Source organism: Manduca sexta, chromosome 21 (genome assembly GCF_014839805.1).
Source record: "Manduca sexta isolate Smith_Timp_Sample1 chromosome 21, JHU_Msex_v1.0, whole genome shotgun sequence".
In the NCBI taxonomy this organism is placed as follows: domain Eukaryota; kingdom Metazoa; phylum Arthropoda; class Insecta; order Lepidoptera; family Sphingidae; genus Manduca; species Manduca sexta.
Genome location: NC_051135.1, coordinates 10,107,560 through 10,135,439, shown reverse-complemented (window position 1 = coordinate 10,135,439; position 27,880 = coordinate 10,107,560). Strand labels below are relative to the sequence as shown.

The following is a 27,880-nucleotide window of genomic DNA, read 5'->3' as shown; positions in this document are numbered from 1 at the left end:
CAATATAACTATGCCACCGAGGTAGTAAAAAAAAGTTAATAACTATAAAACTAGCAGAGGATAGATAAACCTGCGTGACTAATCTTTGATATAGAAACCATTCTATACAAGCAATATCAAATTTTAATGGAAAATTAGGTAGAAATTAATATGTCACGGCTTAGTTCGAGCATCTCTTTTCTAGTATTTGACAGGAACAATTTCAGTAGGAATTGGAATAAATTTTTTTTTGGAAACGGATTTTTTAATACGTTTATATGGTACAAGTTGATTGATGTATATGATTGATAAAAAATAGAATCATTTAGCATTTATAATAATATAGACCAAATTAAAAAGTACCTGCTAAATTTAAAAACCTATTTTTTTATACAAATTCCCTGTGTTTTTATACGATTATTTACTAAGTAGGAGAAATAAGAAAACAAAACTTGATAAATGTTTCAACATACATTTTATTCCATTAAACAAAACAGGTGCTTAAGTTAATACCAAATATGTTATCAAGAAAGACATTTTAAACAAGATATGTATAAAAAAATCCCCGTAAAATAAGTCAGAAATTATCACCTCAACCTTTTAGATTCTTAAGTGGAGACTAAATATTTGTGTAAACATAAAATTGCACTTAGGGATATTAGTTTTCTGACGAAAACTACACGTAACTTACGAAATAATAGTTTCTCTATTAATAAATGCATTATTTTTGGGTAGCATGTATTAAGGTTTGAAAGGTCATTATTATAGAAACAATTTTGAATTTAAAATTAAGTGAAACGCCACGTTTTGTATTATTGTAAATGCGGAAATGCAAATCATCTTTGTAACTTCACAACTACATTATTAAACAGTATAAAAAGTGCTGTAAAATCTATCCAAAATATTGCTTTATAGTTCAATAATTGTGGTAGTTTTCCTAATTAACATTCAAAGGTTTGAGCCACTAGATTAGGACTTCTGGCTTTTATGGACCACGTACAAACGTATAAAGCATTTCCAGTTACCGTCAATTACCACGTGTAAATTGACCTCTCAAACCACTATCAGGTCTATTTATAAATACTTAAAAATAACTAAAACTAATTAATTAAATACAAATACATTATTGAGCAACGTAAGAGTTACAAGTAGGAAAATAAATGCTGAGTAAATGCAAGTTTAGAATAGCATATATCTATTATTATCATTCATTGGTGTTTCAAAATATCATAACGTTAATGAGGCGCACTCCGAAATCACGAAATATTTTTACTTTATTTTTGCCATACGTTGCAAAAATTTGGCTGAGTTTTTACAACCTGTCTGGCAAATCCCTTAGAAGATAATTTGCGCAAATCGTAATCAGAACTTGGTTAAGAAGTTACTCAAAATATAGACGAAATTCTGAATATCTTCAAAATTAGGATAAGAATACAAATTGTAAAGAAGAACGATAGTTACTAATCATGTAAGTATAAAATAAATTACCATTAATGAGATGAAAACGTAGATCAGAGTTGTAAACATTCTAAAGGATTATTATTATTATTTATTATTTTATTATTGTAAATAACAAACAAGCTATAATAAAATTCTAAGATACTACAGTGCAACAACAATTAGTTATGTGTGATAAACAAGAATATTTTCATAACCTGACATAAACTGTGCTTTGATTTTTGGTATATGCACCCTTCTCAAGAACTCACAGTTTTAAATACAGTACTAAATTGGAGTCATGTTGGTTGGTAAGTAAATGTATTTTTTAAGTGTATTTAAGTATCGACCTCGTGCATTCGGAGTAAAGCCTCAGGTATACAGTGAATCTTACACTAAATCTAGAGTTCCTAAATAAATAACTTACGATGAAGTAACAGTCTCTCCAACGTTTACCCATATTTTACATAACGTAATAAAATATGAACAGACTGCAGCTCCAATTAACTTTAAGCATTTTATTAAATTAATAGACAAGACGTGTTTCGTCATTAATAAAATTAAATAAATCTACTAAATATAGGTTTTGACGAACAATTATATTACTAGTTTCTCTAAACATGTCTAAAGTATATAATAAATAAATAATTCGAACCAACTCTACTAGTTCGCAAATTTCATCCCAATATAGCAAACAATAGAATAACGCCTTAAAACTCAATAAATTTCATGCTATTGCTATAAGTATGGTTTTTAATCAAATTAACGTGATTATGTGACGAAGGAATGCAAATATCAGAGCCTCTGATTAATTCACTAAAAATGAGTAAAATTAATACATTTCGGATATAAACATACAATCTACACAAATAAATGAGCAATCCATAACAAGTAGCGTATATTCTGGATTAACTAAACCTTACTCTAATGGCATGACTCGTTTATTCTTATCCGCTAAAATCTAAAGAACACGAAAATCAGTGTAAAAACATAGAAAAATATATATGTACAACTTATGTATATTCACAACAGTGAAAAATTTTATATAATCAGGTTTCTTAGGACTTAGTCCGTAGCACGACCTAGCACCATTTGACACTCTAGAACCATTGATTTACTTACAGCTAACGTAAATTATAAGAATAGTGTTATTTTAGATGTGTTCACTCATTCGAAAGAAACTGACCTTTTAAACACAGAAGGAAATAATCAGGTATCGAAAACTCTATGAATTTGAAAATATCGATTTACATAAAATTTATTGGGTGTTAATAAAACACAATGGACATAATCGGTATTATCATTGATGATATACAAGCACCAGTACAGCACCATTTAATATTAAATCAAAATATGATTTTTAACTGAAATATCTTAACATATAGAATTACCACATTTGATAATAAACTATGTTTTATTAATACCCAACGTCACAACACACTCACAACTAGAAACTAACAGTCTTTCACATAAACTCGAGTCAGCCTTCACGAGAGTGGTGGGGGTGTGGTGGGGATCCCAGGAGTCTCAGAGCCATCCACGCGGCCAGGGAGTGGGAGGCAGGCGCTGGGGAGATAGGTGGTGGCGGTTGGATGGCCATCCTTGAACGGAGTCGTTGCAGCATCACGGCTGCAGCCAAGGCCGCGCCTGCAGCCGCTCCCGCCGCGGAAGCGAATAATGCTCCGAAGCTTACAGCGCCCATACAAATGCCGTAGACCACCTGGAAATTGGATAGTTATAAATTAAGATAATTTTGACATACTGTGCCAATGTATTCATATTTATAATTATCATTAGACACCTAGTAGAAATGATTATCTATATTCAATGACATCACCAAGAGGGGATAACTTAAAAAAAATCTGATTACATCAATGCAATACAATCTCACTGGCATGTGTATAGACAATGAAATTGAAATAAACACAAGTTTTATACACTAAAACAACTTTCTATTTAGTGCCCACTTTACAAAAAATTAAATAAATTACCTCTTCACGAATTCGTCCACTAAACACAGTGACAGATTCCCTAGATGGTCCAAACGCGAGGTCCGCTTCGGAAACTACTTCGTATATACCCGAAACGCCCACATCAGCAGACCTGGCATCTCGGACAGTACGCCTTCTGCGCAAGGACCTTGGACCAGCTACAGCGGGACCCGGAGGTTTCACTGGCACTACTGTATCACGGGTCGGCTCTGGCTGGATGTTGGAATTAAGGTTCCGAGGACCGTGGGGGAAGCGCTCCCTGTCACCAAGGTTCGTTGGGCGTTCCTGTTGAAACACAAAATATTTTATAACAGATAAACTTGGTATAGTAGCGTGACTTACTTCGTAAGTAAGTAATTATCTCCTGTATTTTAAACGCATTTAAGTGTTAATTATAGAATTATAAGCATACATTTTATTTGTGAAAACTAAGATGAACCTTATGTTATAATGATAACTAATTAGAATATAATGAAAGAATCATTATTTCTAGTAATTCATAAAAAAAAATAAACAACTTATAAAAATACTTACAGTGAAAGGTCTAGCAAAGGCTTCAACCAACTCTTCAACAACAGACATGTGATCCTCATCGGGTTCCACCACAGGCGCTGGTGCTCGTTGCGGCAATGGAGCTGGCGCGGGGACAGCGTCTCCTGAGACTTCATCACCAAACGCCTCTTCCAGCGGGAGACGCTGCTCTTCTATTAGACTTGATCCGTCTTCAGCTGATGAATCGCTTGAAATACAATGAAATTTTGATGAGATTTATAAACTCAATTTATAAACGAATATGTGCCTAGTTCACTGACAGACTTGCACTCGAATCTAAACAAATATATACGAATTTTAATATTTTTTTAAAGTTTTCAGTTGCACACACATTACAAAGTGAGAATATTTACCGTATAAAATTGTTTTTTTAATTTAACTTCGTTCTTAGAACAACAGCTATTTATTCATAATTTTCAAAACACAATTGTCCAGTTACAGCTGCTGCGTTTTTATACAAAACTATTTATTATGAGATTTATTTCTGAAAGTCCTTTTTAATCTGCCTGTGGAAACACTTACTTGATTTCATTATGATCTTGGTGAGTTCTATCGTCCTTTCTGTCTAACGCTCCATGTCTTTGAGGAGTGACACCAGCTAATTGGCAGTGGTCCAAACACCCATGCCTGCATATCTCCACTTTGCACCTTATGTGGACACTGAGAGCATCGGGGAACTTGAACGCGTGGAAGAATGCATAGGTTATAACAGTCGCTCGCTCGTCCGCTGCTTTGGCTTTCAGGAACCTAGAAAAAAAGATACTTAGTAGTACAATAACCAAGTTAAGAATTAATGATAAAAATTACAATTAGGAATCAAGAATTAGACCAATCTGTACCTTACACACTGAAGGAAATTAATCGCAATGAATAAGATTTTAAATCCAGCAACTAGTCAGCACTTAAAATACTTATGAGTTAAATAATTAATTGAGGATTCTATAGATACCTGGAGATCATCTTAGGACGCAACACACATCCGTACTCATCAGACAATTGGATAATATGACCGGAACCATCTGAAGCGGCGCAAGACTTCACTCGCATGTCAAACTCGCCTGAAATTAAAGAGAATATTTCATTATTTTTTTAATCCAACTACTGTTACTTCCTGCAACCACTCTAGGTTACCAAATAAACTTATAGCACTTCAATGTTCACAAAGAAACCTTTTTTTCTAAAAAAGTTAATTATTGTACTTTTTTATTACCTTTTACTTTATTACTTTAATTCAAGATATAATCAAGTTCATACTTTTATTATCAGACCATCATTGCAATTGCAAAATTAGTAATAGCCTTAAATGAGATTTTGGCATCAGACAATCAGGTTGTGTAGTAAGTGGTTTCTTTCGAGTGGTTTTTACAGCAAATCCATTAATGTTAATAACAACACAAACAATAGTCGGAACTAAGAGGCTAACCGCAAACCGACGATGAACGAGGGAAAAGTGTTAACAAACATTCCATTATACAAAGCAAGCAGGGACGATGCAGAATTAAAGTGCTTGCCGGCGCCAACGATAAGGCGCTCGTGACGCCTTTCTAATGTTTATGTATGGGCCTTGTTGCTCGTTGGGGCTGCTACCTTGTATTTTCTTAGTTGCAGTTTCCTTTACAATCTTTAGTTTAATAAAATATACTTGGTAATAACGATGAATTATAAACGCCATTATTTACAACATTTGACCATCAAATTATAATAACATTCGATCACTAATTCCTAATATTAAACATCGTTATTAATTTGATGATGTTATATATACAATGATAAATACGGAACATGTGAAAGTTTAAGAACCTGACAGAGTAGAGGCAAAAGAAAACAATACAAGTTCCAAACCAAACAGTTAAATTACAAATTGTCTTCGAACGCTGTAGTATTATACGTCACTCAATAACTCTAGATACAACGTTCGACTCTTCAAATATAACACTTAAAGCCGTTCATTGCGACGTAAAACTCGTTTTAAATTCTCGTATTCCCTACAAAGCCATAAATGGAACCAACTATGGCGCCTGGAATCTGGAATCGATCGGCTGTCAGTTACTTTGTCAAATCAACATGGCCAGTAAGATAATATTTTATGGTGCTCAAATCTTTGTATTTAAAATTGTTGTGTGAATGTCTTCTGAAAAACAAAATTGTTTTGACACTTAAGTTTATCATGAACATTAATATTTATTGATCTTTTCATATTTTACAAGATTTGTTAGCTTAAACATAATATTTCATCTTCTGTCATGGTCAATTCTAAAACTTAACTATCCAATTTTTCTAAAACATTAACCAGTAATACACCTACAACATTTAAGCGGATATTCTTGATTTACTTAGGAGAAGTGCCAACTTAAGTTGGCTTGACTGTGCTGGCTTTTTGCCAGGCTACTTAAACGCTTAGTAGGTACCACCAACTGAGTGGAAAACGGCATCAAACGAGCGAAACAAGGCTTTGTTCACACATTTTTGTAATTTTCAAGGCTTAAATTTTGAGCGTATATTAAATCTAAAGTTTTGTTATATTTTCCTACCAATAAACTGGGGATATTATCGATGAAGAAGTGCATTTCATTCAAAGTATATGTCGGATATTTTTTTTATCGCTTGCAGTAAAATAAAAAACGTCCACGAATTTAATGGTAGTAAGGTATCTAAGCATGAATTTAATTATCAAAAGGCAATTATAACAGAGAAAATGATGACATAAACGTTTAGTTTGAATGTCTAACATTCGCGTAAACATAAATCATTATGAGAAAACTATGTTTATTGTATTGTGATAACAGAAGTATCAATTTTTTTTAGAGAATTATGTTAGTTTAACGAAGATTCCAAATACATAAAAACACCCAATTCCAAAACTGACAATCCAAAAACATTTCTAACCTTTACATTCGTGTACAATTCGATACATGAACAGAATTACTACGTGTTGCGACCGACATAACTTACTGCACATACAATAGTTTGAACCAAGCTTCATCGCATCTGCCGTGATTGATTAGAGCAAAATGGCAAACAACGGAACCGATCATAACGCACGAATGATCATCATCAATGCTTCATTCTGATTGGAAACGGTTTGATTTATTTGTTTAGTTATTAACGCATGTATTACTTTTATGGATGAGGCTATTCTTCGGAATGTCCGTGATGATTCTGTAGATATGTTTAATATTCATAATTCAATTTTAAATTATTGTGTAACTGGGGCTTTTAAATCAGTGTAGTAGTCTCTGCTGTGTTCCGTTTCGAAGAACATTATAGTCAGTGTAACTTCTAGACATAATAAGACATAACATCTCATATCTCAGGATGGCGAGCGCAGTGGTATACCAAATAATACTTTGTACGTCAAGGTGTTGGATAGTGTTTCTACTGTTTATGGGCGGTCGTATCGTTTACCATAAGGAAAACGGCAAGCTCATATCGTCATTTAAAGCAATAAAAAAAATCAACATCTTATAGTTAATTATAGATTGAAATATGTATCACATTTTCTTGAAATCATCTATTATTACGTCTCTTACGTCGACATCTAATTAAGTTGAACTTATCAACAAGTACCGTAAAATCTTGCGAAATAATAAACATACCAATCACGGACCAGATCCAATTACAAAAATATGGTCCACACCAGTTCCAATAATGATAAAACAAATTAATTACCAAGTGACATTGTATGAAAGTGAGTCGGGCCTGGCGGTGGTCCGGGCCCAACGCAAGCGCCGTTAAGTAAACCCCTACATATTTGTACAGTTTACTTTTTACTATTTTGTACCGTTAAACCGTGTTTGCACACCATTATTGCCGTCATACAGTTTACGACTTTCAATATTAGCACGTGACGGCTTAAAGTTTCACATGAGTGATTAATCTTATTTATTATAACGAGCCTTGAAGTTTTATGGTAAAGGGTAATGACGGTGTCCATCGATTGATTCACTTTGATTATCTTCATTATATAAGCTTATTACTTTTAGAATATAATTTTCTTTTTCTTTGTTGGTGGTTATGATATCATTAACAGCTTGAATAGCGATATTAACTCTTTCCTGTAACGGTGATATCAGACGGGCTACATTTGTACTGTTGACATGATCAACTGCAGTTGTGAGTGAACAAATTTATGGATTTTGGTGAAGTGGGCTGCCAATGGCAACTGCTAGCAGATGGTGACAATTGCACGTAATCCGACTTTATCTAATACCGTATAAACTTGGATCAAGATATCGGCTCCTACTAACTTATCATTCGTTTATTTAAACTGCATTCTATTTATAACCCTAATATAGTAACTTTGTAATAGAATATAATATTATTGCGTATATTTATATATTTTATAAAATCTTTTGCCACGTCTGTCTGTCTGAGAACGATAAACTCAAAATCTATGGTATGGTTTTCGAAGAAATTTAATAGAGAGATAGTTTGAGACCCTAGCTTTTATCTCAGAAAATTATATCATGTACGTGAAGCCGCGAGCAAAAGTTAGTAGGTATTAAAATATTCAAATATTTTTAGTAAGCGTAAGATATTTCAAAATTTCAATATCCTTTCTATTAATGAACTGATCACTTCTTCATATTCAATCTTATTTCAAATCAAGATTAGCCTCAGAAAAGACTACCTCAAGTGGTATAAGTAGGTCCATGCGTGTGGGTGTTAATGTCACTCTCATTTTTTCATCTCGTTTTTATAAACCAGTCGGCTTAGAAAAGATGAATTTTAAGGCCACAAAAAACATTCTAATTATCGAATTCATGGCGGGCTTACTCACCGGCTAATGAAACGTGGACTCGTCAACTTAGCATAATCTATTTTAAGAAAGTAAGTCAACAAAGCCTTGTTTTCTGTCACCGTAAATATTGACTTTTGGAATTAATGTCTATGAATTACAAATTGACCCGTTTCTTTTGGTTATTCTATTAGTCAAAGCTTTTGAATTTGAGAATAATTTTAATTAGGCTATTAAATTGTTTATAGCAGTTTTTCAGACACTATAAATTCTTCTTCTTTTATTTCCTAACAGAATGTATTGTATATACACCTGGATAGCGACCACCGTACACAAAATCTTAAAACTTAATCAGCTTATATATATCTGGTTGCAAGAGGCCGGCATAATTGTGTTGATTGCCGAGAGATAATCACCTCTCGTCAGTAGATATTCAATTGGACTCCACTCTACTTACCATCAGGTGCAGTGTCGCTTTGCCATGCTCGTCAAAAAATGCATTTTTCGAGAGATAGAGTTTGGTTATTGTAAAGATTTTTCTTTAAGATAACAGAATTATCTGTTAGAGTTTCATACTATCACTCTTCCTTTTTTGTCGTCTAGTTCTTTAGCGAAATCAGAAACTTTTACTTATTAGATATGAATGTTAACTATAAAGTTTCTCCCAGTAACCCCTCATTTGACATGACTCAATGATTTGTTATTTTAAATGGCCCAACAATATATAAAGACTGGTGATTTCTTTCTCATTGTGTGTATTAGCATGGCCTGTTAATTTTACTTATCCGATGAACACAGAGACCGTGCGTGGAGTCCTTAGTTATTACTGCAACGCTATTTAATCACTCAACATGCTCAATATCACTGTAATTGTATGGTAAGGTACATTTTTGAAGGATTTCTATAGTTTCTGTGTGTACCAATAAATTGATAAAATTGTATTACTCAATCAAGTAAAGCTCTCTAAATAAGTAAAATATTCAACATTTTATCATAGTTTGAGGCAGAGCAAATCATTAACCCAACATCAATCATGAACAAATACCATCTTTAAATTTTTTTTTGCCAAATACAAACTAAACATGTATTTAATTATCGCTTTTGTCCACTACAAATGATATTGCCGATGTTAAACATACTAATTTGTTGTTATAAAAATGTCCAAATATGAAATGTAACCTTACATTTCTATTGACACACCGCCATGATTTTTATGGCCCTATCAAGAAGCGGATATCCGCCATATACTGATAAACTTAACTACTCAATATTCCGTGGAACATAAATAGATGTTATTTCTAAAATAAGAATATAAACAGTATCGTTTCAGTTCAGTGTGTTTAGAATATGGCTACAAAGACTCGACTCTGTATCATTTTTTTGTGATGGGTTAAAAGACTAACACGTGACTGACATATTGGACTCTCGACCAATCATAAACATCAAAATTAAACGACATTGACTTATGTTTTTTGGTACATTCTAAGAGGACATTCAAAATTAAGCAGAGCCGCAGTTTTTATGTGATGTCATCGGTAAAGTTTGCCCGGATATTACTCTAAAACCGCCGTTTCAACCCAAATTGATTGCGTATCAATACAAAAGACAAAGAACACTCTTTTTACCATGTCTAGAGAACTAACAACTAGCTTAATTCTGAGATCAAGTCTTGTGTTTTTAAAATGAAATAATTTATTTGAACCCGTAAAATGTTCAAATAAATTATTTCATTATTCAGATTCCGTCAATATTAACTCTACCACCAGTCCGGAAAGCCAGAGAAGAACTATTAAGAAACTCTGGTGTTGCTCTTTCAAAATCAGTTTAAGGTATAAACTACTTTTATAATGTCAAGCTAATACAATAAAAACTATATACCAATCCACACCAGCACGCCAATACCAACTTCTACCATGACAATCCCACGAGACTAAAAATCACAAAACAACTTTTATTAATTACGGAACCCTAACAATTAATGAGGTGAAATTCCAAACAACACATCTGGGAAATAGCAGCAATAAAAATGTTATGTTGGAGAAAAACAACATTACCACCTTTGATGTTACCGACAACAATAGACAATTTAGCGACAAAAGTTGTTTGAACGTAATTATAAAACTGGACCAAAATTACACGAATAGTTGGTTTGTGTGAGATTTTATTCACACTTGTGTTTTTATATTTTTTATGTAAATTTTATGTAGTTTTTAAATTTCTGTCTGTACACACTGGACTGTTTAAATTTGTTTAACATTATGATTTCAAATGATAAAAAACCGCAGTAGCGAAAACTGTTTTTTTGTTCTTTATCAAATATTCACTTAAAAATTCTGTTAAAAATTAACTAGGAAGAAGCCGACGAGGTATAATTTCGGTAAGAGTAATTATCAAGAAAGGAAGCGCAAAACGCGCACGTGACGTCAGCCGGAAAGAGAATGCGTGCGAAAGAGCGAGATGGAGCGATATCCCTACTAGGCGCCCACTCCTGCACACAAAATTATTTAAATATAAATAAATTAGTGCCTGATTTCTTAATCAATTTTAATGGATTTTTTACATAAGGACTTCTTTCTCGTACTGCTTGTTATATACAGAATAATGTACAAAATCAAGCATAGATAATATCGTAGGACTCTCTTCCTTATTATTTTCCAAATTCGAGCCTCTATTATACCTAAAACCAAATGATTGGGTGAAAGTGTAATGTGTAATATTATTTACGTATCGGAGAGGTTGATGTCGCTCTATCGATGTCAATCCAATAACGGTAAATGCTAACAATACGTTTGATATCGAATTCGAATTAATTAACTTTAAATTATTTTTTCATTTCCTGTGTTTTTAAATAATCCATATTATGAATAATAGGATTTGTATTTTTTCTTGTATACTATAATATCGTTATGTTATTACTTTTTTTGCTAAGCTTAATTCTCTGTCCGAAAATTTCAAGTTGAAATAATTTAACCTGGAATAGTTGCTCTGAACCTTAGAATTTCCTAATATGGGCGGTTATTTGGATAATTACTGACTGATTTCTCTATATCTTCACCTACGACTCAAACTTTACTTAATCACTCGTCTCTTATTTCATTACCATTATAGTGATCGATCGCCAACCCGTTTGCCCAGCGTGGCGATTATGGGCATAAACCCTCCAATGATACAGAATCATAGGAAATGGCCCCCAGTTCCCGGTCGCCCTGTTATTCCTGGCCAAGGCGGCGGTCACGGTAACGGCAGGGCAGGGGTGCGAAGAATCCCCGGGCTACGATAGGCCGCCCATCTCAACTGACCCTGGCAACCTACAACGGCAGAAGTCTTCGGCTTGATGAACATCTCGCACAGTTGGAGACGGAGCTAGAGAACATAAGGTGGCATGTCCTAGGGTTGTGTGAAGTCCGTAGAGAGGGAGAGGACTCTATCACCTTAGACTCGGGCCACCTTATATACTACCGCGAAGGCGATAGGATATCCCAGGGTGGCGTAGGCTTTCTCGTCAATAGAGCCCTCACTAACAACGTTGAAGAAATTTCCAGTGTGTCGACCAGGGTAGCTTATATGGTTCTTCGGTTATCTAAACGATATACCATGAAGATCATACAGGTCTACGCACCGACTTCGACACATTCGGACGACGACGTGGAGGATATGTACGAGGACATATCAAAAGCCTTGCACAATACCACAAAGGCCCATTTCAACGTTGTTATGGGGGACTTCAACGCTAAAGTGGGAACCCAAAGTCACGGCGAATCCAGAGTGGGACCACATGGTTATGGATGTCGGAATCACAGAGGACAAATGCTCGTAAACTTTCTTGAGAGAAGAGGGGCTCTTTTGATGAATTCATTCTTCAAAAAGGGACCCCAGAGGAAGTGGACGTGGCGAAGTCCGGATACTGTGACAAAGAACGAGATCGACTTCATCATGACGGACAAAAAGCACATATTCAGAGATGTCTCAGTGATCAATAGGTTTAATACCGGATCCGATCACCGACTTGTACGAGGCTCTCTGAATATCGATATTAAGCTTGAAAGAAGCCGTCTCATGAAGTCCACGCTCCGACCTAATCCACTCCAAATCATGGCGGGTTCCGAAAAGTTCCAGAGAATGCTCGGAAATAGATTCGCTGCATTGGCACCCTCTGAAGATATTGACGAGATCCTACACAATCTGGTTGATGCGCTTAAGGAGAGGGCATCAAAATCTGTAAAATGCAGCGTAGAGGCAGAAAGTCCAAACTCTCGGATGAGACTCTACGGCTTATGGCAAATAGACGCGAAAGCACCCAAGTTACTTCGTCAGAGAGGTCAGACCTTAACAGGCGCATAGCAAAATGATACGCCGAGACCTTCGGAGCTTCAATACACGCCTCATTGAAGAAGCGATAGAGCGAAACCGAGGGTCTAAGGTATTTGCTCAGCAGCTTAGAAGGAGCCACCTGACGAAGTTAACGACACAAAAGGGCAAAACCGTTTCGTCACAGTCGGAGATTTTTGCCGAGATTGAGGACTTTTATGGTCGATTATACGCTGCACATGCTCCTTATCCACGGCATGTCGACCATGATCCCAGAGCCACCCTGACGCGCCACTACAGCGACGATCTGCCAGAAATCGACCAAGGCGAGATCGTGTTGGCTCTGAGACAACTTAAAAATGGAAAAGCCCCCGGTGAGGACGGAGTTACTTCGGAGTTCCTGCAGGCAGGTGGCCTTCCTGTCATACAGGAGCTACAAAAGCTGTTTAACACCGTTCTACACTGTGGGAGAACTCCAAATGCGTGGAGTAGGAGTCTGGTGGTTCTTTTCTTTAAGAGGGGGATCAAACCCTTCTAAAGAATTATAGGCCCATCTCACTCCTGAGCCACGTCTATAAGTTGTTCTCCAGGGTTATCACGAATCGCCTCGCTAGGAGACTCGACGAGTTTCAGCCCCCGGAGCAGGCTGGGTTTCGCGGAGGATACAGTACCATAGACCACATACACACAGTGAGGCAGATTATACAGAAATCCGAGGAGTATAATCGGCCCCTGTGTTTGGCATTTGTGGACTATGAGAAGGCCTTCGACTCTGTCGAAACCTGGGCTGTCCTGGAATCCTTACAGCGTTGTCAAGTAGATTATCGCTATGTCGAAGTGCTGAGATGTCTATATAAATCTGCCACTATGTGTGTCCAAGTACAGAACCAGCAGTCGGGACCCATTCAGCTGCGCAGAGGGGTGAGACAGGGGATGTTATTTCCCCAAAACTGTTCACAAGCGCACTGGAGGATTTGTTCAAGACTCTGGACTGGAAAGGTATGGGCATTAACATAAATGGTGAGTACATCTCGCATTTGCGTTTCGCAGACGACATAGTGATAATGGCAGAAACACTGGAGGAACTACAACAGATGCTAAACAGCCTAGCTTCGGCCTCACAGCGAATAGGTCTAACAATGAATCTGGATAAGACAAAACTTATGATCAATGACCACCTAGATCCAAGACCTATCGTTGTCAATGGCCACCTTCTCGAAGTTGTTTCGAATACACCTACCTTGGGCAGATTCTGCAATTAGGAAGAAACAGCCTTGAGAGGGAGGTTAAAAAGAGAATCCAGCTGGGCTGGGCCGCATTTGGCAAACTGCGTCGGGTTTTCTCGTCACTTCTACCACAATGTCTGAAAACGAAGGTTTTCAACCAGTGCGTCCTACCTGTCATGACCTACGGTGCCGAGACGTGGACGCTCACAGTACGGCTGGTCCACCAGCTCAAAGTCGCTCAGCGAGCTATGGAACGTGCTATGCTCGGAGTTTCTCTGAAGGATAAACTTCGTAACGAGGTCATTCGTCAGAGAACCAATGTCATCGACATAGCACACAGGATTAGCAAACTGAAGTGGCAGTGGGCAGGGCATATCTGTCGAAGAACCGATAACCGATGGGGTAAACGAGTTCTTGAGTGGAGACCACGGCTCGGCAAACGTAGTGTAGGACGCCCTCCAGCTAGGTGGAGTGACGATCTGCGAAAGGTCGCTGGTAAGAACTGGATGCGACAGGCCGAAGACAGGGTAAAATGGCGTATATTGGAGGAGGCCTATGTCCAGCAGTGGACAAAGATATAGGCTGATGATGATGATGATGATGATGATGATTATAGTGAAATATTCATGAAAAATTAACTTTCCAAATAAATCATTCGAAACGTGTTCACGATTCATAATGTACGAAACATCAAACTACAGCAAATCAATATGAAAAATGGAAAAGAAAATTAATAATCCAATTAAATGTATTAAAGTATGTTAAGATATTTTATAGCGATATTATTCAAAATATTTTGAACACCGCAACATATTGCCCGAGCCTACACAACTCAACTCATTAATGACCCAGATATTAATAGCTTTTACTTTTATAATAATATTAATTCTAAACCTATTATAAATAGTTAAGTCGCCACACATTTTATTTAAGTACTGGTCAGACAAAAAAGGGGATAAATTTAAGAGGCACGGATGTTAGTTATTTTGGTAATTTATAGCATGGAGAGTGGTAAGAAAGAACTTATACTTTCTATGCAAGTTCCATAGAACTTAATATAATAATGCTATGGTCAATGGAAACTACTATGAGATAAATAAGAGATATAATATTATATTCGTTTTGAGATAACTCAGATTGTATTTGATATTTCTTGCAACGATTTATCACGTCCGAACTGATAGTATGGTTTAACATTCTTTGATTGAAATTATTGAGAAAACGATATTACCTATGTTCCTCTATAGAAGGAAACATGTAATTATTTTAGATTTGCATTATCACAATATTGTTCGTAATAAGACTTCCCTAAAATTAGGTCCAGATGGATAAATTAAGAGCACCTGTCATCTAAAATTTTCCACTTGTTTTTAAATTTTTCAAGATCTTACCTCGATAATCGTTGATGGCAACGACTAGGGTCAGGGTGGACCCTAACGGTACGATGCCTGACACCGGCGGCGCCCAGGGACCCTTGCCAGCCTGGATCTCCATCCAGCAATCCACATTGTCACCTGCAAGTAATGTATTTTGATACAAATCTCTTGGAAACTCCTTTGAGATTTTATAAATCATTAATCGGATTTGAATTATTCTTTGCTGAGTCCAATTGTTTTTACAACTACTACTACATTAACGGCATAACTACCATGGAACTGAAACTCCCAGGAAGAATAATTTTCAAATGGATAGGCTGTCGTATACAGCCAGACTTGAGAATCGAATTCAAGATTTCCATTTGTAAAACCTCTCCAGAATTTTTCGTATCTAGAACGTTTCATAGGATAAGGTCAAATCCAGAATTATAAGAGATATTGCTTTATATACCTCTAAAATCCAACTGCACGACATCCAAATCAGCGATGACCATCGGCGGCTTGGACGCTGTCTTCTCGTAATCGTTGAACCATTCGCACCGCAGCCTCTTCGCCTCGTCCCACACTTCCAGCAGATCCTTGTCGTATTGAACTACCACCGTATTCTCGTAGAACTGACCGTGGAGGTCTGCAATTGGAATTCTTATTAAAGTATACCTTTCTACATTAAACAGAAATGGAATTTTACTTTAAAGAATTTCTATATCTTCTCTTAAGACATACTCTGTACCAAACGATGGCCTTTAAAGAAATTTTGTTATTTCTACCTAGACACTAAATAAGTCTTATTGATGTTTCAGTGTGAGGAAGGAGCGTCATGTATTTGTAATTCTAAGTTCTGAATGATGTTGATTCAGTTTAACACATACTAGTTAGTCTTTGCTTCTATACTATCATCCTCTAGCTGTTAGATATTAAGGAAAAGCATTTTCTATATAGTCTTTAAAAATATCACGTTTCAAATATTTTTTATATGTTATAAAACATTTTTGCGAACGCTACAAGCGGCTTTATGGACAACTGTTATCAAAACGCAAAGGATCTAAAACATGATGTACTAAAACAACTGCACCGTGATGTTCCAAGGATCAACAGAACCAGAAATGTAACGGTGAGATCATCTTTGAAAACATTCTTAGAACGTGATACTCGGGCCGCCTTCCCAACAGGTTCCCAGTAATCGCACATATTTCGTGACTAAAAAGTTAATTTTTAAATCCTTATTATTGGTAAGACTGTACCTATGCGGATGTACTAGTATAAAAAGTTGATGCCGTCCAAAGAACGCGGATCGGGCCGACTACGGGTCGAAGTCGCTCAAGCGAAACTGACCCCTAAGCGCTTCCAGCTAACTCCCTCATCGATACACTAGCATTAATCACTCGAGTTGGTTACATCAGCACAGCACTTAAAGTCGAAATTAGCTTGAGGGTGTCCTCAGAACGTTTAACGATACGAAGAGCTTGAAAGGATTGAGGGATGGTATCTTTCAGCGGAGTTGTTATGGGAATATGGGCTTTGTGTGGTGCGCAATGCGGTCGGTGTGGCGACGGTTCTGAGAAACAATGCGCACGAGCGGCGTTCGCAGAATGAGCGGGACGCCCGTTACCACGCCAGCTGGCTGCCCATAGTGGACGCGGCTAGGAATCAACGAGAAAAACTCACAGCGACATTGTTGAAATGGGACCAACGCGCGGTAAACTCGATGAGCAGATTTATAGCTAAATTGTTGCGAATTACCGACGGTTAGGTGGAATTAAAGCGCGATTTTAAACGGAAAGTTAATATGGAGATTGCGGCTGTAAAGTTTAAGTTAAGTGTGCTGTGGTAGAGTTTTTGTGTTCCACTGCCTTTGAGTTATTTTAAGGAGCGGCTACCATTACCAATGAAATAAATGTTGTTGTGTAATTGATACTGACTAGTTTATGTATCAAGAAATTATATTTTTATACATTCTCTGTTAATGTATTTCCAGTATTGTCAAATTGACTTATACTGGTTTTGAATTTACATCAAATTCGTCATAACCTTTTCAGTAATTATCTACAGGCAAAAAAAAATGGAAATAGCACCAAAAAAAATAATTTGCATACATATAATACACTCACGCCTTTTATGCCCGAAGGGGTAGGCAGAGGTGCAACTGGTGCATCCACATTCTGCCAAGTCTATTTCGTCCCGTAATGTGATATGGGGCGAGCCTATCACCGTATCAGACTTCAGAACAAATTCCAGACTCCGTACTGGTACTAAGAAAAAATCATCACTTTACCCGACCCGAGCATCGAACCCAAGACCTCACCACTCCCGTCGAACCTCCAAACAACTACGCAACCGAGACAGTCAAAATAATTTACATATTCCATTTACAAACGTCATTTATCACAAAGGAACGCAGTATCCGTTAATAAATTATTATAATCATTTATATCCGACTCTTTAGCGGCATCATAAACACATAAATAGGCATTAAGGCAATCATACACGAGCCGAATGACATCAGATAACCCTAACACTAATAGCAACACGTTTGAAAGGAAGCTGTGGAAATTGATAGCCTTTTCTGACAATACGCTAATAAATACCATTGAAGAACCAGCGTTTTCTACATACGACCTCTTTTGATAAGCTTATGTGTTTTCAAGTTGTTAGCGATTTTTATCGTAAAGAATACTTAATCATCGAAGATACTCTAGAGTTTTCTGGTAAGTACTTGGAACAGATTGGGTATGCATGAAAAAGTTCTATAAATAGTATATTTTCTTGGAAATATTTTTTTTCTAAAATCAGTGAACTTTAGATCGTGCATGTGGTAGGATATATTTGATATCCATGGATAGCGACCACCGTAGATAGGGTGTTCAAACCCGCCATAGTGGCTTACGTAAGTGTGTCGCGTTTCGGAATCTGCCTGTGTATATCCGGTTCCAACAGGCCGGCATAATTGTAACGACTGTCAAGGAGTAATCATCTCTCGTCAGTCGACATGCTATTGGACCCCAATCCGCTTTCCATCAGGTTCAGTGGCGTCACATTGCTGTGCCGGTAGAAAAAAGACTTTTGTTCCAATTTTTTTTTGTGTAAAAGAACTCCGCATTGATTAATTTGATATTTAGTATAAGCATCTAAATATACTTTTAAAATCATATTTGCAATATGTTTGAGATACGGATCAACAATTTATCTGAAATTTACCCTTTTTTATCTCCATCAACAAAACATATCTATGTCACATAATACTTAACAAAAGTCATTCTTACTTTATGTGTAAATCTCAAAGATTTATTGTGACAAATCCTTTATTTCTCGTATGATTTAATATTTCAATGCAAAAACAGTGTTAGGAGATAAAACATTTGCAACGTGTGAAATCAGCAATAATATTGAACGCAATTTGTACGTCAAACCACTCGTAAATATCTTCAGCTATAACTCAAAACAGAGCTATATTTCTTGAGATGTCTTTGAAACACGCCCTGCTGACGTGTTAGTAAAAAGTTTTGCTGACCATTTCCTTTTTGACATTGCTGTATATGCCTTTGTAACTGGCTGTAAAATATGTAAAAAAAAAATGGAAAAAATCAAAATAAGAACACGAGTACTATATAATTAATTGAAAGCCTGTTTTACAACTCGAGTAAATATATGTTAGTTATCGTAATAAACACCTAATATGGATAGTACTCATTTTATAACAATTTAGTTGGAAGCATTGATCAGTATTATTTTTTGTATTTGGTCGGCTTATAAATTTATGTGTTGAGTAGCAAATGCTACAAAATAAAATTAGGAGCCTGTTCAACAACTTCTGAGTAAATACTCAGAAGATTTACAAATCTTCTTTGTAGAATCAACAGAAGTTGTTGAGTAGACTCCTAATTTTATTTTGTATCCATAATCTTATATTTTAAAATACCATCAATAAATGAATTTTTATAATCTAATAATTTTTATTAAGTACAGTATTTTGAAGCAAATGGTAACCTAATTTCTCAAAATATCTAAGTCTTATTTATTTATTTTTCTTCAAATCAAAATCTATCCTCATTATTCCTTGAACTAGAACCAACAAATCATTTCCAACTAATTAGTATCATAGAAATGCAAACTGATTGCAGGAATATATCCCTTACCGAACGGAAACGCCAGTACGAACCGCCCGTTTCTTGCATTCATTTGTCACATAAATTATAAGAACATCGTGTTTCCGACGTGATCTTCTGAGATAAATGGAACCTGCAGTAACTAATATTGAGATCGGTTTTTAAAACAAATTCATGGTTGTAAAGGTAGAGAAGGAATGGTGAAGCTTTATTGTTTAATATGTTAAATTAATGGCTAATAGTTTTGTTAAAAAGTAATTATGGTTTAATTAAACTAACCAACTACAAGGTTCACTTTAAACAAAAAGTATAATGTAGTATAATAATAATAATAATATCAGCCCTGTATTATATACTTGCCCACTGCTGAGCACGGGCTTCCTCTACTACTGAGAGGGATTAGGCCTTAGTCCACCACGCTGGCCTAGTGCGGGTTGGTAGACTTTACACACATTCGAAATTCCCATAGAGAACTTCTCAGATGTGCAGGTTTCCTCACGATGTTTTCCTTCACCGTTAAAGCGAACGATAATTCACAAAGAATACACACATGATTTTAGAAATTTGAACCTGCGGACATTCGTCTCGGCAGTCCGTTCCACACCCAACTAGGCTATCGCCGTTTCGTTAATGTAGTATAGTATAGTAGTTTTCAAAGTATCAATTTAAAAGGTATGTGAACAAATTTAGAAAAGATTAGTATTATTCCTTAAAAAAAATCTCCCGTCATTACTTATGAAAAAAATTATATAATATGCCTCAACCGTGCCATTTTGGGCCAGCCTTAGTTTAAAAGAAATGTCCTGATTTTTCATGTTCATCGAACTATATCTTTAGGGTATACATTCCCAATTATTATTGAAGTGCCAGATTTTCACGTGCGCCTTTGATTCGACTTTTTGTGGGTAAGGTGTATCTGTTATATATTTTATGCATTTATTAATATGGCTGAAGGACTTATTTCGCAATTCTTATACCCATCCATTAATATGGTAGTTGTTTAATAACCAAGATATTAATGGTGTATATTTTAAACTTAAAACAATAACTACTATTACTCCGTTATTACTTTCTTTCTTTTTTTACCCGGGTACAAAACGCGTAAAGTGATAAAGGAGCCAAGGGAAATAAATACCCACCATAATAATTACTTATTAAAAATTAAAACAACTTTTAATATGCTCGGAAAATTCTAGAAGTAAAAATAGTATTTTAAACCATAACATTTTTACACAGTTTGCATGGTTCGTGTAATATTTAATGTTCCGAACGTGATTTATTATTATAATTACGGGTAGTAAGATCATAATTTAATTCATTCGAAGGCGTATACCACAATATGTAACACGTTTGTTCAAGCTATAATTACTGTTTCCTTATATTTACGTTAACGTATTTATACATATTATGGTTTTATAACTTAATCATGTTATAGCAAACACAGTTCATAATTTAAATAACTTCATATTTTTTATAAAAAAATACTGCGTTCATATAATAAACATGTATCCTTAAAAAGTTTTCTTAATTCATAAATGTATTTTCTAAGCAAAACACTTACTTTATAATTACTTGCAAATAATAATTGCAATTAAGTTTTTTACGAAAAATACTATATTAAAAAGAAATATGTATCCTTAAATAATTTTCTTAATGTTAAATATATTTACTAAAATTTCAATTCTAAGTAATCACGCTTAAAAATTCTACCCGATTACTATTATAGAAATCGATTCGTAGAAACGATTTATTATCGATTAAATACAACGGTGTCATTAACGCATTGGAACGTATTTATCGATTTCACACTAGTTTCGGTCCATTTCGTCCCGTCAAGCCGGAACATGATTTGATTAGCTAACTAATGATAGGGACTTAATGAAAGTTTATATACACCTATTACTGCAATTGATATTGTATGAGGATGCGCAATTATATTAGAATTTAATATGGATACCTAATTAAACTTTTGCTTCTTCGATACCGATGATGTCCAAATGAAAGTTCTGTTCTAATGAAAGGGTTAAAAATGTATTTATGAGTACTAAGCCTTATTTTACATTATATTAAAAGTTAAAACTTATCATAACGTCTAAACTGGATTTTATAAACTATAAGATTCCCATCTTTTTTTTAAATAATCTCCTAACAAAAAAATTGTCGGAACATTTTTTTTTTTCGATTTTAATATCTCCAATTATTGCAGTAAGATTTTTTTCAAAATACTAACAATCTACGTCAGTAAGGTATAGTGGAAGTGTTTCTTTTATTACCATATCGAATAGTTAAACGTGGATAGGCGCCAGAGGATGCTTTTTGAATTATGGACATAAATTTTCTCACAGTTGATAAATACTTCAGAGCGGGGTTAAATTGAGTAGTCTGCCTTTTGAACTCTTGTTCATTCGACCCCAATAAAGCCCGGCGCCCGCTGACGGCGCGGCGGGGGTTTTTAAGTTAAATAGTATACTCTAATATTATGACACTATGATTGGAATTTCAACAGCACCATCATCATGATGATAATATTTAGGCATATCTAAGGCGTAGCGTAGACTTTGTCAACTTCTTGCGTACGAAATACAATAGTATGACACGGGGGCAGTCAGTCTTAAGACTGAATTAAACAGATCAATTATTGATAGAAATAGTCGTAAGCAATAATTACTTTAAAACATTTAAGCCGTCTGATCATGCGCAACGGCGAAGCAATTCTCGATAAAATTGATGTAGTCTTAACATATATCAAAAATCTGCAATTGCTAGCAATAATTGCACCATATATATGAGGTTTTAATATATCATTTAATACAGTAAAAACAAATGCAAAAATATGATTTATGATGTAATTATGCACACTCGTTATGGTATAAGAAACATAACGCATAAAATCATTATATTGTGATTTATGATAATTATTCAACTAATCTACATAAACATTTGATAACAATAAGATGAAGATAAAAGTAATGTCTTAATACTGAATTATTTCATACAGTTGCGTAAAATATAAATTACTTTTATCGTTATGATTAATTTTATGAAAATGTATGAGAATAACTTAGAATTCAACCAACTTCATTCATTGGAATAGTATGAAATTAGTTCGTATTAAAAATTGTTTGACTAATAGCTTATATTAAATTTAACTTCGCCTTAACTCTAACTGTTATGTCCTATTTGAAGAGATATTCTCGCCCTCACACACACCACTATAAATCCTGTAAGCCAGGATCAGCAGTGGCACGCATTTTATGGCATCGAGCGGCGAAGCTCGGCGAGTCTCAGGTAACACTAGTTTGTCATTATATTCTATTTGTGCATTAATAATTAACTAATAATAAGTATTAGTCTAGTTTGGAGTGGAAAGGACCGGAGAAATAGTAAGTTCGAACCCTGCCACAAGGCTCAAACCACTGACTTTTCTAACCACACTTGTATTATTTGACAATTATCGTTCATTTTAGTGATGGAGGAAAAAGGTCTATTCTCAATATTTTCATACTCACATGGCATATTTGCTTACCTACGAAGTACGAATACATGAATATTTGGAAGGTATATTAAGTCTGCCAACCGAACTAAACGTATGTCTACTCTTAGCAGTATAGAAGCCGATGTTCAACAGTGACTTAATATATAGGGCTATAAAATAAATATTATTAATAAATAGCTTACCTGGCTTTGTGCCGCATTTAGCATACGCGATCCTGAACGAGAAGTACGTCTGTCCGGTAGAGGGCGGCACGTACACGCATCGCGGGTCGCCGTGCTGGCCTGCAACACCTTAACGTTTAGCATCTTACCAGTATTTATAATTATAGATGTTACTACCATCATTTAAGGTTTAATTTAGAATAACAATTGCATTGGATACGATTGTCACATCCAATTAGAATTACAAGCGTTGAGATTTAAGGTGTAGTTTTGATTAAAGCTCCTGAATTTTGCGTTTTTATGAGGTCAGCTGTGTTTTATTAAATAAGTCTCGTTTATGTATGGAGTTTTGGAATATATCAATGCCTTATATAATTCGTCAGTTGTTAGCAGACAGTTTTGATTTAATGGACATTATAACTAATATACAGTTATATGTAACTATAGTGCTATATATCATTAAAATAGATGTCTTATGGTAATGAGAGCATAGAAATTGCTATATGATACGTACTTAACACTAATTGAAAAGCTATGTTGCTATTACTAAATAAGACTACGTTTATACATACATTTTATCTTCCAGTTGTAAAAATATAACATAAAAACTAGCACGAATACACTACAGCAATAACCATAGAAATTATATTATGAAGAAATTATTCTAAAACATAGATGTAAGGATGGAAAATGCACTACAACTTCATGTTTAGAAATCGGCTCATATATCTACAAGCTATACTTACCGACAAAATGTGTAGCATGTCTCTATGTTCGGAATGATACCTTAACACCCAACGTTTGCATCTCACATGGAACTAATTATACCATTACAAGCTTTTCAATCATTTAACGGTTATTATAATGATAGTTTCCTTACTTTACAGTTGGTTTCTCGTATGCGAAAATACACGTGGATTGGTACTATAGTAAAGTCTTTAGCGGCAACGGAACTGGTCGAATAGTAATTACCAAGAATTTGCGACTTTAAGTCGTAAGTCTCAAGGTATGAAACGCAATACAGATATGTACTTTTTAATTCGAATTTCTGGATGAAAGTACCGCGGTCTAATAATTATCAATGTGTAGGCCAGAGTTGGGTTGGGTACTTGTCTGACAATTTTAAAACAATGTAAGAGTTAGGAGCCTGTGGGCGTTCCATATATAGTTAGAAAGTATCATCATGGTCCTACCCAAAAATATGGTACAACATTAGACAAACAGTGAAGTTCAACATAAGAACATTTAGAGTTCTCAGAAATTACTTTGAAAATTTTAAGTTAGATACTTATTTACTAAAATTATGAGATAAAATTTCTCTAACAACAATAATTAGTTGCATATGCACCCTAATTTGTACTTCAAAACTACTTTTTACGTTGTAAAATGCGAAGTTAATTACTAATTGACGCCCTCGAGTCTTTAAATTAAAATAAAACAATAGAAATGTTTGAGCTTTATTGCCAATTGTTTAAATAAATTTAGGCAATTTTAAAAAGCCTCGCTACACAGGAGGCGCAACACGTTGTTTGTCAGCATGCTCTTTGAGTAGAAATATGACAGGTATTTTATGTTTTACATAAAAAACATCCTTATTCCTTAGGAAAAAGTTCATAATAATTATGATAAAAATATGTTTGACTGATAAATAACTTTGTGTCAGATTTTACCAAACGGCCTGCTTATACCCCTGCCTGACTCAGATTTCGAACCCGGATCAGAGCGGTGTCGTAGCACAACAACTGCGCCATCGAGACACTCTATCTGTTAACAAGGCATTATCATTCCCCTCATTTCATGAACGGCGTAAAAGAACCGTAAGTACCGAACTGGGCCGTGCGCATTATTAATAATTCAGCATGTTACCGTCATAATTGTTAGTGAAACCACGGCAATTAACCGGCACAATTAGAGCCGCTCTGAATACTGAGTTACTCGTACGCGATACGTGATTCTGTGTCGGGAAGGGTGGAGTACTGTTTTATAGTCTTTAATGAAATCTGTAAGGCGTTTAATGAGATTTTCGTAGACACGAATTTTCTTTTAATTTAGGTTCTTTTAGACATAATTCTGTTATTAATGGTAGTTGTAAATCTTTAAAAGACGATATAATTATATGTCCGTAAGATTAACTCATTAAAAATTCCCGACTTATATATAGGCTTCTCTACCCGATGTGTGAACATTACGCAAATGTTTATGGAAAAACAATAGTGATTGACTTAATGTGAAGTGCAATGGTCATTCAAGAGACTGTCGAAACGAGCTACGTTGAATCTGGCGTCTTATATCACACTTAATTACACATTTAATTATCACAACGATAATGTCAGAAATGATTTCACGGATGGATTTTTACAGTTTTTTCCAAAACTATGAAAATACAACCACAAAACAAACCTTTTAGAAAAATCAAAATAAAATACAACAAGAACCTTTAAAGGGACTTCAATTATTAAGATTATAATACTGACCTTTAGAAGATACGATGCCTTCGAAAGGATGCGAGAAGGTGAGATGCACGTCCATGTGGTCCTTCCCGCACATCACCTCCAGCGACTGGATGACCGGCATGCCGTCGGGCCTCTCCATTGGCCATAACTCGCCTGCGCTCGCGCAGCTCTGCGGGCAATATGGATTTTATAAATGTGTGTATAGGGTTTTATTTGTATTGTTATAAAGCTCTTACAAACTAATCAGTATTGCACTTACATAATTTACCGTGTGCAGTATGTATAACGAATTTAGAGGTGTAATAGAAGTTCAAGTTTAATGATGTAATTAATTTCATTTTTTATGCTTTTTATTTCGTCGTTTTTATTTTTTATTTCATAATTTAATTAAAAACGTAATCTTAATTTAGATAGGTGTTCATAAATAAGGCGAATCACGGCTGAACGACGGTTAGTAAATTACAAAGTTTTTTAGTGATCTCTGTTCGGCTCAAGGAATTTTTTTTGAATCAGACCTACGTCCAATCCTTTATTTAAATTCGTTCAACAGGAAGTCGCGTTCATCTGTGCATTTTCTTACTTATATCCTATACTTTACACTAAACCATCAACTAAGGATTTCTTCAAAGGCAACCAAAGTCAATTCAAAAAGGGAAACGTTTTTCATTTAAGGAAACCAAACATACAAAATTATACCAAACAAACCGCAAAGGAGTTTCTTCGAGCATCACGTGCTGTCCGCGATATTAGTATTACGTTTAAGAATAATTGAGCTATTAACAATATTAAATTAAAATATCCTACTCACAGGGGAATATTTAAAATAACCACTGCTTTCAAAATCTCTCAACCCTAACAAAGCAGAATCCCCAACCGAGGCACATTCGCGAAATTATCACATCATCCCAACGGCTATAAAACGCCTTTGTGTTGAATCTATGGATTTACGATCTCGATGTTTCTCGCAATGTGATTGTTTCTCAATGCTTTACGACTGGCTTAGTAATGGTTTATTTATTACGTGTATTGTTATTGCAATTCAATAACTGGGTATAAAAAGTGACTAGACAAGTAAGATGCTTATTACCTGCATGCTGTTAAATATATTTTTACTTATACGTTTGTCAGCCTGACAAGGATCGGCTAATAACAAACACGCCTCACTTTTGGGTAAAAGCTTGAGGCGCTCACAACCTTTGAAAAATTAAGCGACACCCACTTACAAACTTAAGCTTAAGACGGCTATTGGAAGAGAATGAGACGACGATTAGGGATGAGCGTATAAACAATTTAACAATTATTATATTCGTCGGCGCACGGGCCGGAACTATTTGAAAAGTGGGGGGGGGGCTTAGGTTCACAGTCCACAAGCCAAGTACACTGCTCCTACTCAAATTAGCCGGTCGGGCTCAAAATTTTAAACTATAACAACAATAATAACTATAAGGAACATTGTAATGCAAATTATCATTTATGTTTATCTCAATCGCACTTAATTTTAATTATGCACCCAAAAAAGTTAAAGATCAAATCAGCGCGTAGATTAATTCAATTTGCTTCAACCTCACATTAAATTCAGTTAACAATAACAATGAGATTTGCAACAACGAACTGCACTAGATAAAACAAAACAATAACAAAGCATTTTCCATCATCAATTAACGAGCTTTGTGTAAAAACTGCATAATTATCGCTTTCATACTTACAAATATAATTCTCAAACTCGAGTTTGTATGTCAAAGTACTAAGGTCGAATTTCCATTAGCAGCAAAAGTTCGTATGTTTTACAATTCCCAACGAGTTGCACGTGCTGTAGGTTTCCCCGAATAAAACCAGTGTAAACATAATAAATGGGCAAAGAATAATTTTAATGATATGGTTACGCCATTATTGGATGATTGGCAACACCATGCATGTTTTCAGATGGGCATAGAATAAATAAACACGAAGAAGGGATATTTCGAAAAGTCTACGCTTGTTCAAAAAACGACACGTTTTACACACTGAAAACAAAGTTATTACATAATATTTAAAATAATACATTACATTTGTATGTTACA

General features: G+C 35.2%; 1 protein-coding gene across 1 annotated transcript; it reads right to left on the bottom strand.

The window, feature by feature from the left end:
• Window positions 1-435: 435 nt before the first annotated feature.
• LOC115448571 (cuticlin-1) lies at window positions 436-25,983 on the bottom strand. Its single transcript, XM_037441046.1, has 9 exons — window positions 25,842-25,983; window positions 23,389-23,487; window positions 16,059-16,235; window positions 15,623-15,745; window positions 4,909-5,017; window positions 4,482-4,706; window positions 3,942-4,146; window positions 3,408-3,692; window positions 436-3,136 (listed from the first exon to the last, which is right to left on the bottom strand). The coding sequence occupies exons 1-9, from the start codon at window positions 25,957-25,959 to the stop codon at window positions 2,897-2,899; spliced, it is 1,581 nt and encodes a 526-aa protein (XP_037296943.1). The 5' UTR covers window positions 25,960-25,983; the 3' UTR covers window positions 436-2,896.
• Between the last annotated feature and the right edge of the window lie 1,897 nt (window positions 25,984-27,880).